This window comes from Galeopterus variegatus, unplaced genomic scaffold (genome assembly GCF_000696425.1).
Source record: "Galeopterus variegatus unplaced genomic scaffold, G_variegatus-3.0.2 Scaffold33, whole genome shotgun sequence".
NCBI classification, from domain to species: domain Eukaryota; kingdom Metazoa; phylum Chordata; class Mammalia; order Dermoptera; family Cynocephalidae; genus Galeopterus; species Galeopterus variegatus.
In genome coordinates this window covers 111,036-130,325 of record NW_007726144.1, presented here as the reverse complement: position 1 = coordinate 130,325, position 19,290 = coordinate 111,036, and the positions used below count along the sequence as shown (strand labels likewise).

The window sequence follows — 19,290 nt, the reverse complement described above, 5'->3', positions numbered from 1 at the left end:
AAACATCAGGGAATGCACAGAACAACTCCTCACAACAAGGAATTATGCAGCCAAAACTGTCAATAGTGCCCAGGTTGAGAAGGTTGGCTCAACTTGAATCTGTTGCCTAGGATGCAGAGTGTACCACCAGGAAGTTTAAGTCCTCTGGAGATGAGCTTTTAGTCTCTTGCGTTCATCTACTCCAAAGGGAAATTTTAGAATAGTGACCTCAAAGTATTTTTCATTGCCTGAAATGTGGGGGTCATAGTCACCAAAAACCACTGAAGAGGAGGTGGGGTTAGGCGGAGAGCACAGGAGAGTTTCCATTACAGAGAAAAACCCCGTCCCTGTGGCTGGCCTCTGAACAGGGCCCAAGCCCCATGGCAGCACCATCCAGTTCCTTGTGCTAGAGCAAACAACACTAGTTCTTTGTCTCCCCAAACTGGGCAGGGTGATGGGAAAGCCCCTAGGGGTACGTCCTTCCTGCAGGGCTGGGGATAGGCCTGAAGCTTTGGGGGCAAAGTGAGAAGCATTTTCATTGTAGCCCTGGGAACTCTTGGGAGAAAGACTCTGGGGTCCTCAATTTTTTTTGCATCTGGGCTGAGGGAGGGAGACTGAGATAAAAAACTCTCATTGGTCCTTTCTCCTGGCCTAAGTCTGGCTTGGAAACCCAGGGGCTGGGTTCCTTGCCCATCTCAACCTTTCTGTGGAGGGAGGTGCATCTGGGCTGAGGGAGGGAGACTGAGATAAAAAACTCTCATTGGTCCTTTCTCCTGGCCTAGGTCTGGCTTGGAAACCCAGGGGCTGGGTTCCTTGCCCATCTCAACCTTTCTGTGGAGGGAGGGCCTACCCTTGCCTTGCCTGGGTCTCTCCTTCCCCATTCCAGTCGTGTGGTAATACTTCTGCCACAAAGAAGGATTAAGAGGCTGCAGAACACCAGTGCTCAGGAGCCTCCTAGAGGGGCACGCATACCTAGTCTTTGGATTGAGGGACAGAGACAAGCCATGGGCAAACGGGTCTTCTGAGCTCCTTACTTCATGCTCCATGTCATAGAAAGGAAGTAGAGACCAATCCTAAGTGTGTAACTGGAGGCCTGGAGATAGGAGAGCAGTTGCCTTGGTTGTGGGAGTAAACCTCTCTATTGGCATGTCCTTGGCTGAGCAAAAGACTCTCTCTCTCACCTGTCCGTCCATTCCCCCAGACACCTGATGCTTCAAGTCTGCTCTGCTTGTCATTCTTAGGGCCTGCGGAGCAGAGGAAGAAGGATATCTGCCAATGCCCTCCTTTCTTATCCAACCCCTTAGAATTCTGCTCAAAGGTCCTCCACAAGAATCTGAGGTTACCCTGTAAAGACCCCTACTCTGTTCTGAAGTTCTTTCCTTGAGTCTTGTTTCCTACCATGATATCTGCCAATGCCCTCCTTTCTTATCCAACCCCTTAGAATTCTGCTCAAAGGTCCTCCACAAGAATCTGAGATTACCCTGTAAAGACCCCTACTCTGTTCTGAAGTTCTTTCCTTGAGTCTTGTTTCCTACCATTTCTTTCAGCTTTTCTCTTTTGGAGGTGATGGCAGGAGGAAGGAGACTGGCTGGTCTGATTTCCAGTTCTACTCCAGGCCTCAGGCCCTCCCCCAACACCCCCGTGCCCTTTTCTTGTCGGGTCTCTTGGGTGGGATTTACAGCCACACCAGATCAGAACGCAGAAGTGCAGCAGGGGCCTGGGGCCCACCAGAGGGAAGTGATTGCCCAAGAGGGCAGTTTGCCAAATGCATTTTATTCATGGGCAGTGGAGTATTACAGAGCTGAGGAGGCCAGGCCCTTCCTACCCCACCTGCCTGGGTCTTAGGGAAATGGAGATAGAAGGAAGTGCCTGCATGGGACTGGAGTTTCCAGGGTCTCAGAAATAAGAGGGATGGGAGAGAAATGCACAAAGGGGCAGGAGAGGGACTGGAGACTCTAGCCTGGATTAGGGAGATGGGCCCCAGGGAAGAAAGGGAACAAAACAACCTGAGACTCTGTGGATGAAACAACCCCTGCCTCCTCCCCAGCAAACCCCTTTATTTTCCCCTCATGTGGGCAGATATGGGGGTGCTTCAAATGATGCAAAGCTTAGCCTCATTTACCTAAAAAAATGTTGAGATTAAGAATGTAATCTTAGTTGGATTAGTAATTTGGTGGGAGAGGAGGGAGTACACTGCCTCAGTTTTCCCCGTTTCCACATTTGTTTCTTCCCTGCAATGCCCACCCCCACCCCCTACCCCTGCACCTTGGGTTTAACCCCACCCCTTCAAATCCTTCTGCAATTTCAGCCCATGTCCAGCCAGGGGAAGGTACAAAACCAGAGGGAGGTGGGCAAGAGAAGACAGGGAGTTTGGAGGACCCCTCCCTGCTTTACATCTTTCTCTCCAACTAAGGAGGGTCCAAGGGCCACATTGCTTTGAGAGTCCCCAGATTGGGGGACACAGGGCTTTCCTCCCCAGTGTTGAGTCCATGGGCCTGTGAGAAGCCACCCATGGGATCCAGGCACCCCTTTGCCCTCATCAAGGGATCAGGCTTTACCTCCAGCCCCTTGGGCTTAAGGGACAAGAGCTCAAGCCTCTCAGTCCCACCCTGTCCCAGCCTAGCCAGTTGGGGAAGCCCTGGAAAATGCAGGGTCCCCAGGGGGCACACAGGTCCTGGGAGCAGGGTGTCTGGCTTGGAGGACCCTGGGAGCTGCTGCTCTGAGGGGAGAGGAGGCAAGAAGGGTCCTGGGAGGTGGGTCCAGTCAGAGGGAAGAGAGGGTGGGAGGGGAGGGGTGAAGGAGGCAAAACTGGGCAGCTCGCCTCGAAGGCTCCCAAAACGGCAGCAGGGGCCGGGCTGGCAGGGGCCTGGAGCAGAGCCAAGTCCTGGAGAAAGAGGAAGAGAAAGAGAAAGAGAGAAAAGGTCAACAGAAGTATTCTATAACACCAACAATGACAAAACATGTACAGCATGTTCTGTTATATTTTAATATATCTTTATATTAAAAGTACAGCTGTAATATTTCAAGATGTATATTAATATGTGAACTTATAGAGATTTTCTGTTTTTATCAAGCTATGATCCATGACATAAAATATATTGCAATAAACAGAAAAAAAAGGTCAAGAGTGAGCCCCCATCTCTCCAAGCTGCCCCTTGCTCCTCCCATTAATCATTCCTTTTTACCTCTTTCTTGAACATTTCTCTTCCTTTCACCACCTCCCTTCCTTTTTTGCTTTTCTTCAGGTCTCATCATAAATGTCATCTCTTTGGGGAAGCCTCCCAATACTCCCAGCCTAGGTGAGAACCACTCTCCACCTGCCTGTCCTCGCTCCAGGGCACGTAGCTCAATTAGAGTCATGTACTCATTTATGTGCTGATTTCATATCTGTGTCCTGGCCTCTGTGGGGGCAGTAACTGTATCTGTTTTATTCTCCCCTGAGTCCAGCCCAGCCTGGCACATATTAAGTGCTCAATAAAAACACGTTGAATGAATAAATGAAGTGTATTCTTTGCCATACTGAATGGATCCATTCTCCACTCTCCCTGCCCCTGCAGCCAAGGCCTCTAGTTCTAGCTGGGCAAAGAATTTGTTGTGTGGCCTTGGGCTTGTTGTTTAAATTTGCAGGCCTCTGTTTCTTCACCCATAAAATCCCCTCTCCTAGCTGAGATCAAGTGTCATCATTGGTAAGAAGGGACCTGCGGAATTCATGGCTTTGAGGCCCAGGGCAGATATAGGGTGAGCCGCAGGCTTCCTCTCTGTCTGGCTCTGGCCCATAACTCTCCTCCTCCAAGAAAACTTCCCTCTTCCCATTCTTTCCACATCCACCCTCTTTCCCTCTCCTACACTGCCAGGATCCTACAATAGGGACTCCCAGCCTAAGGTCCTTGGAGATGATTATATAGAACTTCACACCATTTTATATATCTCAAAAAGCCTAAAGTCCATAAAACCTGGAAAAACAAACTAATTACTACTTGATACATCCAGTTTATTTGATAGGAGCACTATTTCTGAAGTCGGATCTAGGAAGGGAGAGAACAGTAACAATGATCTTCCGTGAGGAAAAGCGTGGAGACTCTGCCAGAGCGCACCCTTTTTCTGGGTCGTTGTCCTTTTCCTTGGGTCCTTGATGAGGTGAAGACCGATGTTTTCCCCTGGCAGTGCTGTGTCCCTGGAGCTCCTGAGGTCAGGGCTGTGTCTCCCTTCACAGCACGGTGGGCATGAGGAGGAGATGTTTCTAAGCGTCCTCCTATCGCTCTCCCACCCCCTTTCTGACACCAGCCCTGCGGCTGCCTGACTCTGGCTCCTTAGTCCCAGCACTCCTGTGCCTGGAAGCAGCTTCCTCTCTTCCTCGGAGTGAGGTTGCAGGTGACGGGCTGGCACAGCCTTTAGAATCCCAATCCAGAAGTGGGACATGTGGTTGCTACTAACCTTCTGGTGGCCTAAACCTACTTAACATGTAGGGCCCAAGAATAGGCAGGGCATGTGTGTGCACCTGCGGTGGGCGAGGGAGGTGCAAAATGGCCCACTTCAAGCTGGGGGTTGGGAGGGAACGCTTCCCCCCCACCCCCCATAGTTTCCCAAAGAGAGACGCTCTGTGCCCAAGGCATTCCCAGAGCTGGGAGGAGGTGGGTGGGGGTGGAGGAACAGGGAGGGCTGTTCAGGTGCTGTTTAGCTCCAGGCTGCCAGACCGGTGGCCCAGCGAGTCCCAGCAGGCCCTGGGCTGCCCCACACCCACGGCCTCAGCTGCATTCATCGGGGTACAGAGTCTGGGTCCCCAGCTGCACCAGGGTGGAGTGAAGGCCAAGGGTCCCTTACTCCACGAAATTGTCTGGAGTGCAAGGGTAGTTCCTGGACCTTTGCACAAGAGCCTCAGGTTGGTCAGGTGTCTCTTTGATCTTCTTCACAGAAAATCTAATTTTGTCACTTCCCACCTTATGGCACATGTAAGAGCTGACGTCTGCCTACATTTTCATCCTCTTTTCCAATGCCAGCATGTATGACACCACACTGGCCTCCTCTCAGTTCCTCTTCCCTGTCTCAGGGCCTTTGCACACACTGTTCTCTCTGCTTGCCAGGCTCTCCCTCTGAGCTGACACCCATGTACACTTTGGGTCCCAGCTCCAATGTCACTTTGTCGAGGAAGTCTTCCCTGATGCCCTCAGTGCCCTAAACTTCTCCTCTGTTGCAGTTCATGCAGTTATAGTTACATGTCTATTATTAATTGAATGTCCACATCTCCCCAGTTGCCTTCAAGCCCTGTGAAGGCAGTCTTGCTCATACTGGCACCCCCAGCCCCTAGGACAGTACCTGGCACATTAAACAGGAGGTCATTAAACATCTGATGAAAGAAGAAATGAATGAGTGAGCGAACTTTATCTTCCCAATCTCCAGCTGAGCCTCCTTCTTTGCACTGTGGCCCTTGTTGTGGTTCTGGCCCCGTCATCTGCCTACATTATCTTCAAAAGTCTTACGTCTCCTCCAACCCGAACTCCATACACAACCTGAGTAACCTTTATAAAATGAAAATCTGAATATGTCTCTTCCTCCTGGTCCCCTCCTGACCACAGGATAAAGTCCAACCCCCTTAGAATGGCTCCGAGGCTTTCCGTAACCAGACACCAGTTTGCCTCGCCACCCCATCTCTCACCCTGCCTGCTGGTTCCCATCCCTTCACATCCTCTCTGACCTCTGACCAAGGCAAGTGACCAGCAGTTCTCCAGATCTGCTACACTTGCTCACAGCTTTTTGCTTTACAAATGCTATTCCCTCTGCCTAGGTGTCTTTCTCTACCTTCTTCACCTGCTCAGGTGTGGCTCCCTCTGGCAAGCCCCAGCTTCTTCTCTGTGCCTGTAGCACCTTGTACTTACTTGAGTCTCAGCATGGTCACTGGCAGTCCCCCCCATCTCTGCTCTCCACTAGGCTCTGAGCCTGTTGAGGGCCACTTTTCATCTCTGTACCCCCACACCTACTAAATAGCTGGTGCTCAATAAATGTTGAATGAATGAATGACTGGTATATTATCCCTTGTCTCATGCCCCCTCAGCCATGCATTCAGCCAGGAGGGCCCTCCCCTCCTCCGGCTGAGACCCTTGGACCCTCCCCAGTCCTGAACACTCACGGTGGCTGCTGCCGCTGCTCCCTTTCTTCTCCGCAGAGGTCCCTGGTGGCCCTTGGGGGGCCCGCTGCCCGGCCAGCTGCTCCACCATGGCCTGATGGGTAAACAGCATGCTGTGCAGGAGCTGAGGAGGGAGGAGAAGTAGGTGTGGGGGTGGGATGGGCTCTCCCTGGCATATATTCCTCCAGCACATACTGGTACCACCACCCAGTTGTTAAAACAAGGAAATACTCTCATACTCGTTCATCAATAACCACTACCACATGCTGCCTGCAGTCTCAGACGACCCGAACCTTCTCGTAAGACCCCCACACCCTTTTCCATGATCCACCACTAAAGAAATGGTGCCAAGCACAGAAGTCACCCTTTCTCATAGGTGGGTGCTGTACCATATGGACTGTTAAATACTCTTGCTCCTGGGCCACTCTGGGACTAGGATGCAGGGGGAGAAGAATATTGAAGGCTGATGGGTCCCTGAGGCAGAGAGGAGGGCTGAGGGCCTCCTGGGAAGAGGGGCAGGGCCTGGTGAGGCCCTGGGGACAGCGGCTGCCTTCATGCCTACCTCACTCTGCATACCCAAGGGCACCAGGGCTGGACGACACAGGGCTGGGGCCCCCAGCAGCAAGTGGGGGGACAGTGGTGCCCGCACTTCCCACAGAGGATAGTTGATTATGATGAGCTTGCTGAAGTTGAACTTGTAAGTGAACCTTTTGCCTTTGGTCTTGTGCAGGATCCTCTTATTGTAGTAATACCTAGAGAATCCGAGGTTGAAAATAGAGCTGACCCAGTGGGCAGAGAATGAAGTCGGTGACCCAGCCACACCCCCCTCCCCAGCAAGGACAAGCCCAAGCTGTTCCTGGAGAACCACTAGGCATCTTGCCACATGCAAGGACATTTCCCAAGCCTTGAAGTGGTGGGAATTGGACAGAGGTGCCAGAAGTCACAGCCCCTTCTTGAACTCTACCCTTGCTGGCCACGTTGGCAGCCTCCTCTCACCTGAGGGCCCGGCTCAGCTTGTCATAGTTCATCTGTGGTTTGCATTTCCTGCGGCCCCAGAGGCGGGCCACCTCATCTGGATCCTTGATGACAAACTCTCCGTACTCTCCCTGCTGCCAGGCGATGACATGGCGGAACTCTTCCTTCTGCAGCAACTCCAGGATGAAGTGCCACAGCTGGATCTGCCGGGAGCCTGGGGATGACTCAGCTTTGTAGGCCCAGTCAGGGAAGGCCAGGCCTGGTGTGGGGAGGGGAGTGTGAGGGCTACCCCACTGCTCTGGAGGCCCTCCCCGAGGCCCCACAGGAGCATGGGGAGACCTGGTAAAGATGCTCCTACCTCAGTTTAGGAAAATGGGCTGGGGAATGGTGGGTGAGGTGTGCAGAGGTAAGAGATTCCAAGGGAAGACTGTTCCCTGGAGGAAGCTGATAGAATCCCTATGGCTTGTCCTGGTGCCTGCCGAATCCAATGGTGTTTCCTGGTCTTAAGGATCTGAGACCTCAGAGCAGATTTAGGATCTGGCAAGAAGAGAATGATAAAACCCTTCACTTATCAGACACACAGTGTGCCTTGTGCCGAGCTAAGGGATTGAAATTGACATACACTGAAACCTCACAGGGGTAGCAGAGGAGGTGGAGGAGGAGTTGTGCAACTTCCCTAAGGTTGTACAGCTCTTAAGGGAAAGAATGGAAAGCAAGGCCTTGAATCAAGATTTATAATATTCAGCCACCTAGGTAGTTTCCCAACATTCTCTCCCCTACCTGCAAAGAGAAGAAAACCCCAAAATACAAAACCCAAGTGGTATCAATAGGTGAGGTCAAGTTTCCAGAATGCCAGCAGCCTCCTCCCCAGCCTCTCTGAGTCTGTGACAGTCCCTCGTGGATCCTCCATTCTCTGAGGAGCTTGCCCGTTCTGGGTGTGGAAACCCTCGCTGCTGACAAGTCCTGCCAAATGTCTCCTCTCAAGTTCTTCCTTTTCTGCCTGAGCCCCTGAGCTGACTGGGGAATTCAGAGAGGAGCAGATTTCAATTTTCTACTTTCAAGTCCAAGAACTGTTCTTGGTGCTTAACCTTAATTCCTCATGCTTCACTTTAATCCATACTCTGATGGTGATGGTCCCAAGGCTGGGGGAGGTAGTCCCCTCTGTTCCCCCTCCCTGTCCTCCAGGCCCCCTGTCCTTCCCCTTTGTGCTGTGGGCTAAACACAAAGCTTGGGGAAGCTCTAACCATGGCTCTGCAGAGCTCCTACAGCCCCTGTAGCCCCCACTGCAGGACCAGGGCAGTGGCCCTAGAGGAGGATGAGTATGGAGAACCATAAATAAAAAGAATCATAACCCAATCTTGAATGATGAGCAGCTTCCCTTAAGCACTTGGTATTCCTTGAAGGGTTATAGCAGCAATCCATTATTATTGTCATCATCACCACCATTCTGATTACTAATAATATGATCAATCCCCCTGGCAATATAAGTGTTTATTACAACTCATGTAGGTTCTAGGTCATTATTTAATAAAAGCAATATAGATAACAATGATAACAATAGGAATAAGCCTTAAGCGAGGGCTTGGATCCAAAGGAAATGTCTGAAGCAAATTTTACCTTCTGCAGATTTTAGTTAATAAGAATTAGTCCCTGTCACACACCCAGCACTGGGCTTGACATTTTTTTCCATATGTTACTTCACTGACTCTTCTTCACAAGAACCCTTCGAGGTAGGTCTTATCTCCATTTTGCAAGCCGAGGAAATTGAGGCTCAAAAAGATTATGAAACTTGCGTAAGATCCTGGCCAAGTGGTGGAGCTGGATGGGAACAGGTCTGTCTGACTGCAGGTTGTGAGCTGTAATCAGTCAATCAGGGCAGAAAAGTTTAGGACGAAACTTCGGAGCAGAGGCAAGGCTGGCAGGAGGTGCTGGGCCCTGAAGGCAGCACTGCAGTCTAAACCTGTGATGGGGACTCTTTGCCAGAAAAACTATCAGTGGAGGCCCCAGGAAGACAGAGGACAGCCAGCCAGACGGGCCGAGAGCAATACAGAAAGGGTGAGAAAGACAGGACATATACAATATGGGAAAAAAGTCAGAGAGTTCAAGACCAATGTTGAAAATATGCAAAGTCACTTTGTTGTTGGGGCCTTCTAAGTGGCTGAAGGGGATTGACTGCATAATCTGATTGGACGAAACCAAGGTTTTCAGTGACTGCTTGATGGATTCAGTGGGGAAATAGGACTGTTTATAAACTAGCAGGCAGCAGGAAGATACAGACCATGAGAGTCAGAGAGAGAGAGAGAGAGAGAGTGAATCAGAGAGGGAAACAGCGCTGCAGAAGTCAGGTGCCGTGGACTCAGCTGAAGTCTGGAAGACGGCCCAGGGGACTGAAAGATCAGAGTGGAGAAGCCAGCCCAGAGGAGAGAAAGAGCTGGGAGAGAACCCCCTCTCTGCTGCTTGTTAGCCTTGAACAAACTGCGCATCCGCTACCCCTCCGCCAGATCCCCAATCTGATTAGAAGTCTCTGGTCTCTCCTCTTGTTCTCAGCCCCAAGTGGATGCTGCTTGTTAGCCTTGAACAAACTGCGCATCCGCTACCCCTCTGCCAGATCCCCAATCTGATTAGAAGTCTCTGGTCTCTCCTCTTGTTCTCAGCCCCAAGTGGAAAGTGGCTAATCCTGAGACCTCCCTTAACACTATGAGTTAAAGCTGCTTAGGGAGCAGCAAGAGCAAGAGGGGCTGGGAACCTGGGAAGCGCAAAGCCAGCTACCTTTTCCTTGGGGAATTTGGGGGAAGGGCCCTTTCTTCCCCTCCCCTCAGCCTCCCCTCCATCTCCAATGACCAAAGGACATGGTAGCAGAGGCCCCAAAGGCGTCTTGATGCTGGGTGCTGGCTGAGCCCCGTCTCTCCTGCAGCCTCAGCTCTTCCTCCCCAGTCAGGCCCCACACTTGAGAAATGCTTCCCCAATGGGTCCCCAGCAGCCCTGCTTCTCCTTCTCCCTCCCCAGGATCCCTCTTGACTGCTCCCACTGCCCAGTCCCCTCACCCAGTCTCAGACCTCTGCCCAGTCCCTCCTCCCAGCCCTCACCCCTTGCAGACGCCTCTGACTGTTGTCTCTGTGGTCCCCGGGGACCGTGGGATTTAAAAGGTTTGTGTAACTCTGTGCAGCAGAAATCCAAACCCAGACACCCCCAGGCCCCACCCCCAGACCTGTCACAAAGGGCAGTTGAAGGTCAGGGGGAAAGTCACACCTCACACAGACCCTCAGGGACCCAGGGGCTGGGGGATGGGGTGGGGTGTCAGGAGGCCGGCTTCCAGCTCCGCACCCATCCCTCTGTGTGTCCGGCCCCTGTAGGTCACTGGTTCACTCTGTTTGACCTTTTTATCTTTCTTTAGCTGATTTGCCCTTCATTACTCTTTGTTCCTCTTCCCTCTCACTGATTCTCTTTCCACTTCCATCCACCAACCTTGCCCACTGCCGTGCATTCTGCCCATGTTTTCCCACTCTTTTCTCTCTTCTCCATTGTCCACCTTTTTCTGTCTCAGTTTCTCTTGGTCTCTCCATTTCTGTCTTTCCTTCCTGTGTCTGCAGATCGCATGTCCTCTCTCTGTTGCTGTCCCTGTCTGGTCTCCCTGGGGATGCCTGTTTCCCTCCTCTAGAGTGTTGTCTCTGTCTCACCACTTTTCACCCAGCCCAGACCTCTGTTTCGCTACCTCTGTTACTGTCTCTCATTGTCACTTTCTCTTTTCTTGCCTCTCTTTTTCTTTCCTCTCCTGCTCCTGTCTCCCACCCGTTCTTCAGAGTTGGAAGCTGAACACGGGCCTCCTAGCTTAGCCTCACCTTCACTTCCCTACTTCCTCCCTGAATCCCTCCAGTACCCCTTGCCTTTCCCCCAGTGGCAACCTCAGGTTGTTTCCTTTCACCCCATTCCCATCAGCTGTGACCCAGGGGAGCCTCCTGACTGGACACCCCCATCCTTCCCTTTGTCCCTCGAACCAGGGACAAGAAATCCCCTCCCAGAAGGTGCTGAGGTGGCCAAGGAGCCAGGCCAGAGGGAGAGGAAGTGAAAGCTGCTAGCAATCAGCTGAGCTGGGTGAGTTGGCAGGGCTGGTGTGGCGCTGAGTACAGGGAGCAGGAATGCAGTGGGTAGCCTCAGCAGCAGGCATCTGAGGTGGCTCTCACTAGCCAGGGGCCTCTGACACCTTCTGACTCAATCCCCAGCCCTCAATCCCCATGTCTACTCTCAGCCTCAACCTCGACCCCAATTTTAGCGTGAACCCTTCAACTTCCACACAGTCCCAAGCTCAACAGAGGGCTCAAACCATGTGTCCTGGTCCCTATGCCCAGTGGGGCCCACTGCCCTTGGGCAGGGCCAGAAAGGGGCTTGGAGTGGAGTGGTGGCGACACCACACTCTTCCCAGCCCTTCTCCTCTAGTCTCCATTGGGAAGGGGCTGGGAGAGGAGTAGTTCTTCTCTTTGCCATGGGAGCATCGTCTCCCTGCGCCTCTCCAGCCTGCAAGCCTGCATCTGCCCTCACCATCACAAGGTCTCTCGTGGTCAGGGGACCAGGCTCTCAGACTTGGGACTTCTTGGTCCTAATTCTTTGAGAAAGACCTCAAGAGTCTGAGGAAGAAAGCAAGGCAGGTGGATAGGACAGAATCCCTTCACCCTATCAGAGGTTTCAATTCACTTCACCCCAACCTAGCTCAGCGGGGAGCACAACCCTAGCTCTCCCCGTCCTGGTACCCCTTTGCTGCTCCTGCTCCTTCCCATCCCCATACAGGATGCCCACACTGTCCCCCACCACCCCCTGCCTGCAGCTGATGGTCAACCCTCACCCACTGCTCTTCAACCTCAGCCACACAGATGCAGCAGTGAGCTTGCTGGGATGCAGAACGCCCTCTGTGCACAGACCACAGGACAGGGAGATGGCTGAGAACATCATTCATTCAGCCCCCAGAATCCAACTGCACCCATTAGTCCCAGGAGTCGTATCTGCCCCCAAGAGCAAACATCTGGCCCCAGCTGTGCCCATCTGGGGAGAAGAGCCTACAGCCATGCTGGACCTGCTGTCTTTCTGATGTCCTCCCGCAGGTGCCAAGGCTCTCTCTGCCCAAGTGCCTAACACCTGGCTCTGTGGCTGTCCCCCAGCTGGAAGAGCGCTGCTACCTCTCAGGTTGCTCAGTGCAGCCCTTGAGCTCCCATCTCCACCTGGTGCTGGGGTCTTCTACTTTTCCCCTTCCCAACCCAATTGCCCCACAACTGGCTCCACAGTTGGGGTGGGGGTAGGGGCAGAGAAGACCAGCCCCAGCAGCAAACCTGCCACTGGAGTACCTTACCTTGGTGCAGCAGCCAGGTCCCTGTGCTCCGTCTGGCTCCTCTGGCTCACTCCTCCTTGCCCAGTGACGACCCCTCACTCATCACACGCGTTAGGGTTACTTAAAATGAGAGCGGGATCTCCAAGCTCCCAGGGGAGCCGAGGTGGTTTTCAGACAATAGCATTAACCCTTTGGGGGCCGGCAGCACCATGGACCTGCGCCCCCTCCCATGCGCCTCCACCCCTGTGGGGGGTGGGGAGGGAGGGCGTGTCTCTTACTGGGTCCTTTGCATCCAGAGCCTGCCTCTGGAGCAGATGGTTCCTAAAATATCTGACCACAGGGAGACTGGTGGGAGGGCTACCCCTTCTTCAACTCCAGGAAAAGGGATGTTAACCTATGTGGAAGTCCTTCCAGCTGTCTAGCCTTCCCACTGTGTCAGCCCGTCTCTCATGAAGCTTTCAGCAGAGATAGAGTCCAGGCCTGGAAAAGAATCCCTCTTCACAACCTCTGACTCTTAACGCCACCCCGCTCCTCGTTTTCTGAACCCCAGACCTCTGCTCTGCTCATACAGTAGTGCTGGATCTTCACAATTTGTGACTTTTTTTAGTGTCAAATAAAATGACACTTCTAGTTTACCTAATCTCCTTTTCTCTAAGGATTTTTAAGAGCCTATTATGTTTCTTTCCTTTTAGAGTTCTGAAAAATGATTTTTCCTTTTCCTTATTAATATGACTTGAAGTTAGACAGCAGGAAGAACTTCCAAGAGATAAGCCAGCCAGGAGAAAGTGACTACAGGGGCATCAGATAGTCTGCAAAGGAAATAGTAAGAACAAGATAAGGGGCAGGATTCCAGAAGCTCCTGGGGAGGGTATGGAGGACTTAGGTAACTGACCTTCTGGAGAGGCTTTTCAGGGGAAACTGGAGGAGGGTGGATGCAAAGACCAGAGTCTCTGTCTTTAAAGTCCTGGGGACCAAGAAACCCTGGAGCCTATCGGAGCCTGTGTCCAATCTCCCCAATCCCTAACAGGGAGGAGAAGATTGATGGATGTCATTGGGGGAATCAATATGATTTTCTCTTTTTTTCCCCTGACTCTGAGAGGCCAAGTTTCCCTCTATTCCCCCCCACTCCCCCCTTATTACACAGCCCCTCCCAAACATGAGCTGATCGAGATAGGAATGGAGGGCCATGGAATTAAATTCTGGGGGTTGTTTTCTGGTTAAATCAACCGAAGCTAACATGATGGAAAGGTTGAGAGAGAGAGGCTGATTGATGGAAGAGACAGGAGCTGGGGGCCACAATGAGAGGGTCCTCGTGGGGGAAGGTAGGGAGGACAGAGAACTGGCCCACGGAGGGGAAAGAGGAAAGGGCTGCAGAGGGAGGGATGGTGCAGAACACTGTTCCAGGGAGTTGGACTCAGGCAGAGCGGGAGGAATATTAGCAAGCACAGGGCAGACTTGATATCCATAGAGGACAGAGATATACAGCAAGAAAGACCAAGGTCAGAACCAAGATATGGAATCCTGGGCACTTCTCTTAGGTGGCACTGGTGTTTCCTCATCTGGAGAGCGTGTCCTGCCCCTTACTCACCTTCACCCCATCCCATCTCCTTCACTTAAGAGTTTCAGGATCCTTTGAGCTAGAAGCAGGGAGATGCAGGCCAAGGAGAGCTCCTTTAGCGAGAGCTTCTGTCCCCCTCCTCTTCCTGAAGGCCCTGTTCAATGAAGGGATCAGAGCAGAATCTGAAGTGGGAGAAGAGGGCTCTAGTCCCAGGCCCCGTATTCCTGGGGTCATTCAGGCCACCTCCTGCCTGCACAAGCTGTCATGGTAGGGAACCATCTGAAAGGCCTCCAGACAATGAGGCTCAAGGCCCTTCTGTTCTCCCACTTCCTGCCTTTCAATGAAGGGATCAGAGCAGAATCTGAAGTGGGAGAAGAGGGCTCTAGTCCCAGGCCCCGGATTCCTGGGGTCATTCAGGCCACCTCCTGCCTGCACAAGCTGTCATGGTAGGCAACCATCTGAAAGGCCTCCAGACAATGAGGCTCAAGGCCCTTCTGTTCTCCCACTTCCTGCCACCATCCACTCCTGGCAAAGTCCCTCATGTGGCTAACTTCAAGTCCTTTTGAAAACTGGAGGGCTGCTTCTGAGCTGGGTTTCCCCCTCTCTTCTCTGCTGCTCCATACACGGTCCCTACCCACTTCCTCTGATCTTCTGGGAAACCCGTAAAAGCATCCTTCCCACCCGCCCCCACTTTCTGTCCAAGTCACACTGGAGTTGCTGGCCCTTGTAGACGAGTTTGGCCGTGGCATTAGGAAATCAGGACCTGGTTCAGACACTGCCTTCTGGGATGGCAAGCTGAGACTCCTCTGTTTCTTCCAGAAGATATAAATGAATGGCCAAGTGCCCTTTGGGCAGTGGGGGCTTGGGAGGGGATCTCCAGACCAAATCAAGCCCCTTCTAGATCCTGAGAATCTCTGTGTGCATCCCAGTGCCAAGCACAGTGCCTGGACTGGGGGCTGCTCTATCAGTAATTACTAAGTGAATAAACCTAAAGGTACCTCCTGCTCCAGCCAGCTCCCCACACTCTAGTCAGTCCAACTACCCTAACTCACAACAGACACCTCAACGCATTTTAAAATGTTTTCAGAACTCCCCACTTCATTTCCATTAACTTTCTCTGGCCCGATCTAGCCTCCTAAACTTCGCTGATACAGTGACATGGTGACACGATAGTGGGGTCTGGGCCAAGTGGGGTGGGGATGGAGGCTGCTCCTCCATCTGGAGACGGGAGCTGGCAGGAGGCAGCCTTCCTACTCTGGGGCTTAGGGCTGGCTCTGGGTGTCTCCCAGCATCCACTTGGGCTGGGAGGGGCAGGAGGGACTAGGAACAGCTCCCCACCTCAGCTCCCCTCCCAGCCCCTAGGGCTTAATGGCAGGGACTCAGGCATGTAGAGTGTGCTTCTCACAGGAGTAAACCAAGGATGTGCTATTTGAGTCTCAAGTAGAATTTTCCTGTTCTAGTTAGTGACTTTTTTCATACTTGAGTAACCAGCATAAGAGGCTAACTTCAGAGCCTATCCTCAAATGAAAAAAAAAGAAACATTCAGAGCCTATCGACCTCATCAAGACCTCACCACCCTGAATGGGTCCTCTCAGGCCTCACCTGACACTGTAACCACCTGACATTAAAATGGGAGGGCCTGGGGGCAGAAACAGGCCTGGGGGAGGGCTTCTCAAGGGGCCACACAGGGTGTGGGGCTTGCCAGGCAGGTGGAGAGGAGATGGTGTCATCTTCCCTGAGGAGTAGGAAGAAGCCAAGAAAACAGGCTCTTCTGTCTTCCACTCTCTCCTTGCTCTTCTGCCTAGGGTCTGACCTGGGCTCACAGCAGCCAGTGGAGTGAAGTTTGGGGCGCCTGGTTGGTTGCAGGAGGGTCCGTCTGGCCAGTCCGATTGTGATGGAAGAAGAACAGTCGTTAATCAGCAGTCCTTGCCAGCTGCTGCAGAAAGATGGGCTATTCCCGGGGGGTCATTCCTTTGCATCCTGCATCGGCTCCGCAAGACAGGATGGGGGCCCAATGCACCCCCATCAGAGGGACAGGGATGGAGAGGTGGTGGTGGTGGAGACTGGACTCAGAGGAGGGGAGAGAAAGGAGCACTCCTGAGTAGAGGGATAGGCCCCCAGGTGGTGGGCAAGGGGGAAAAGAATGGAGTGCCAGGTAAAGGTTGGGAAGGAGGAGGAAGTCTGATCTAAGGAGCCAAAGGAAAAGAATTGGAGAGGAAGAGGAGAAGCCGTAGAGCAGTGTGGACAGAGTAGGATGCCGGCCCAGCAGTGGCCAGTCAGGCGGCCCCAGAATGCCACGTCCTCATTTGGAAGTGGGGGTGGGAGGGCAGGGAGGGGAGGCTCTGTGTGTGTGTGTGTGTGTAGCCCGTGGCTGTGGTGTCGGTGGAGACTCTTCATGTCCCATTAGCGGCAATGGAAGGTGACATGTGGGGATCGATACCAATCGAGGCAACAGACTCCCAGTAATAAACCCATTTCACTCACACTTCTCCACCCCCGCCATCCCCACCCCACGAGAGGGAGTGAGGGCTTCCCACCCCTGACCCGCTCTCCAGAGAGGCTGCTCTCAGAGCTGTCCCCAGTCCTGGCAGCAGGCAGGGTGGGGCTGGTGAGGCCTGGGCCCAGGGTCTACTGCCTGTGGTCTGAAATCCCCTGCCTGGCCCACCTTCTTCCCCCTGTCTGGGGGTGAGGAAGAGCTGGGATCCCCTCCCAAACCCTATGGGTACTTCCAAGGCAGAACAGGGAAAAGGTCTGGAATGTGTTGATCAGCTCACCCCATGTGGACAGATGAAGACGTCTTTGTACTCCTGGGTCTACAGGAGATCATCTGTCCGTTGTGCCTCTGCGTGGGTGTTTGATTGTGTCAGTCTGTCTCTGTTAGTGGGTGTGTGTCTGTGTTTCTCTGAGGATTTATGAAGTGAGTGTTATGTTTCTCTGTCTCTGCCACTGTGTATTTTCGTGCGTAGGTGTTTGTGTCAATTTTTGTGTTTCCAGTGTATGGTGTTGGTGTGCTGTGTGTGCCCATTTATGTCCACATATGCCTGTCTCTGGGAATGTGGGTTTGTGAACCTGGGCCTCTGTGTGTGTAAATCTAAGTGGATGGGTCCATGTTTCTGTTGGTGTCTGCTCTGGGTGTGTGAGCTGTGCTGTTTTGGAGACTGTGTGTGTGTGTGTGTGTGTGTGTGTGTGTGTGTGTGGCTGTCTTTGTCTCCTGTAGGAAAATGCTGCTGACCTCTCAAGTACTTGGACCAAAATCCTGCCCCAATCTGGTCCCTTGATCTGTACCTCAGGCAGTGTCTTGCCTTCCAGAGAGGGTGCTCAAATGTCCTGCTTTGCCTGGGACTGAGAGCTTCCCCAGATGCAGGACTTTCAGTTCTGAAACTGGGACAGTTGCAGAAAAATGACAGTTGGTCACACTACTTCCAGGCCCGGACACAAGGAGGCCAAAACAAATGGCAGTGCAGGTGTCAGGGAAGGAAGGATGGGAGAAAGATGGGGTAGGGAGAGTTGAAGGGGAAGATGGAAAGGTCGAGGCATTTGAATGGAGAAGGAATTAGGAAAAAAAAAACCCAAAACCCTGCGGGAGCAGTAGGAAGAATGCTGGCTAGACTAAAAGAGGAACTTGCCCAGGCCACAGACTGGGATTTTAGAAACTAAGGAGGGAAAAGGGATGGGTTGTACCCCACTCTGGAAAACTCCAGAGAGTCATGCTGGGCTCCATGAGGGCCAATGGCTGAGAGAGAGTGTTGGTGCTTGCCTGCTCCTGACTGGGGTGCATCCAGATAGAGGACCCTATGAGGCTCCCACCCTCCTGCACACCCCGTGCTGCTCTCTCCACCTCCTCATTGGGTGGGGATGAGAGCATGGCTCAGAGGTGGGACTCCCTTAATGCAGAGTGTGAGGATGCCTGGCTTTGAGTTCTTCTCTCTCTCTGCCCAATGGTCTCTCCTCCTCAAAGGGGATAGAGCAGGGCCTGGATGGCCCTGGATGGCCCTGGATGGTGGGCATGGGTGGCGGAGGAGGCCAGGAGGCTTCAGGTGGGGAGCTGGTTTATATTCTCTAGATTCCATGAGGAGGGTCTGAGCATTACCTATTGTGTTTGCCATGAGATTCCCAACCCTTACTTCAGTGCCTGCCACACGATAGTCCCTCAGGAAATGTTTATTGACTAAATTTCTAGCTTTGCCCCCAGCTCCTGGGCACTTTGCTGTCCTCCTCTCCACTGTCTTTTTCTGTTTTGTCTCAATGCAGTGTTTTTCAAATTGCCCCAACACTGACCCTTTGGAGCTTCCATGAGTTTGAAGGGTTGGCACAACCATATATATTTAAACTGCCATTGGAGGAGGTCACATAAGGCTTTTATCTGTTTTATAAACTGAGTTCTCAGTAGAAGTTTTGAAAATAGAACTCCAGTGCTAAAAATCTTTGCACCCTGGCCCACTCCTGACATTTGCAGGTACAAATGGATAATTGCTCCCTGCTGCCCTGTTCATGAGGATGTGCCCGGGCTCCTGGATGCAGCTCCCACCATTTGGCCAGGGAATTCCAGGGTGAAGGGACCCAGAGTGTGGGCTAGAGGGAGGGACATGGCTCTAGGTGGGCACGTCCCCTGGCCCTGCCCTCACCCAGCTGGGGCCCTGGTTGCCCTGGTTTCAAGGTGGTACTCCTTGAGAATTATAGTTTCAGTATCTGCTCCCTGCCCCTCTGTGCTGCTGGCCTGTGAGCTGCTCCAGGGCTGAGCTCTGTAGGATGGTGAGAGAACTGAGCCTGGTCCAGGATCTCATGCTTTTGTCTTTTGTGTAGCATTCTTGCCTGGTCCTCAGGTAAGTCTTGTCTCTTCCCTCAGACTGGGGACTTGCGGGAGCCAGGAGTTGTTGCTTTTCAGATTAGGAGCTCCCTGGAGAAACTGTATCTCCTTCCTCAGACTGGGGGGTCCTCTGGGAGAGGCTCTTTCCCTAGTTCCCCTTCCTCCAGCTGGAGGCCAGGTGTGCTACTCAGCACTGGGGGGTGGAGAGTGGTAAGTAAGGCGGGCAGGAAGGACACACACAGGGCCACAGGAGGCAGGGGTCAAGTGGCATCACACGTGGTTTAAGAGTGCCCGAAGGAGCAGCAGGGGGATGGAGGTGAGCCTCTGAATGCTGAGTGATGTGCAGAAGCCTGGCACAGGAGCTGGGGGACACAAGGGCTCACAGGAAGCAGGATGGGTGAAATGGGGAGAAGAGGCAGATTGAGGCTGAGTTCTAGGCCTCTGGAGTTTGGGGTCCCCCATGGGTTCTACTTCCCCTTCTCTTTTCTGGGCCTCTGAGAACCTGGGGTGGGCAGACATTTCCACTGTCTGGA

The 19,290-nt window shown here is 52.8% G+C and overlaps 1 protein-coding gene across 1 annotated transcript; it reads right to left on the bottom strand.

The window, feature by feature from the left end:
- Nucleotides 1–2,387: 2,387 nt before the first annotated feature.
- On the bottom strand, nucleotides 2,388–10,559 carry LOC103589036 (ETS translocation variant 3-like protein). The gene is made up of 5 exons (XM_008570911.1): nucleotides 10,541–10,559; nucleotides 7,097–7,334; nucleotides 6,663–6,852; nucleotides 6,104–6,224; nucleotides 2,388–2,863 (listed from the first exon to the last, which is right to left on the bottom strand). Exons 1-5 carry the CDS (start codon nucleotides 10,557–10,559, stop codon nucleotides 2,388–2,390), a joined length of 1,044 nt encoding a protein of 347 aa, XP_008569133.1.
- Between the last annotated feature and the right edge of the window lie 8,731 nt (nucleotides 10,560–19,290).